General features: G+C 52.9%; 1 protein-coding gene across 1 annotated transcript in view; it reads left to right on the top strand.

Moving 5' to 3' along the window:
* LOC119588856 (band 4.1-like protein 4) overlaps nt 1-631 on the top strand; it is a gene marked incomplete at its 5' end in the record, with an annotated part of 128,141 nt that overhangs the window by 87,782 nt on the left and 39,728 nt on the right. The window contains 1 exon segment of the mRNA XM_037937494.1: nt 44-164. Coding sequence (XP_037793422.1) covers nt 44-164 — 121 coding nt within the window.

The following is a 631-nucleotide window of genomic DNA, read 5'->3' as shown; positions in this document are numbered from 1 at the left end:
ACAGTACCAAGATAGCTAACAGAGCTGCGCCCTTCCTTTGCAGCCGAGTTGGGAGACTACGACCCCCGGCGGCACTCCCCCGGCTACGTCTCTGAGTTCCGCTTCATGACGACGCAGACGGTGGCCCTGGAGAACAAAATCGCAGAGCTCCACAAAACCCTCGTGTAAGTACCTGCTGGCGAGGCCCCCGACCTCACCTCTGCCGATTGTTTGATTTTATCGCCGGCGCAATGTCGAACTTCCCTTTTCTCGCTGGCGGATTGTCGGGAACGCTCCTCAATTTTTAACAATTTGTAATAATAAATCACCTCCACACTGTTGTAAGGTGTTTTAGCGGTCGGAGCGGCTTACCGCAATCTTGTACCGCACTAATCTGTCACGCTGGGATGCCGCACGCGCTCACCGCAGCCGTCAACTTGCCTGTCAATCTCTCCTTTGTCTGCTGTGCCACACACAGGGGAGATTTAGTCAAGCCAAGTGACGGCAGAGTGGGTCGCGTAAAGCCTGCGTCTTCAGTGTGTGCTTTATATATTAGGCGAGATGATTGCCGGGCTGGCGACGGCACGAGTGGTTCTTCTTGTATAATCATGTCAGTATTCAGAAACTGATTGCCTGTTAAACCAGTGCAAAT

This window comes from Penaeus monodon, chromosome 24 (genome assembly GCF_015228065.2).
Source record: "Penaeus monodon isolate SGIC_2016 chromosome 24, NSTDA_Pmon_1, whole genome shotgun sequence".
Lineage (NCBI taxonomy): Eukaryota > Metazoa > Arthropoda > Malacostraca > Decapoda > Penaeidae > Penaeus > Penaeus monodon.
This window is presented reverse-complemented; position numbering and strand designations above follow the sequence as displayed.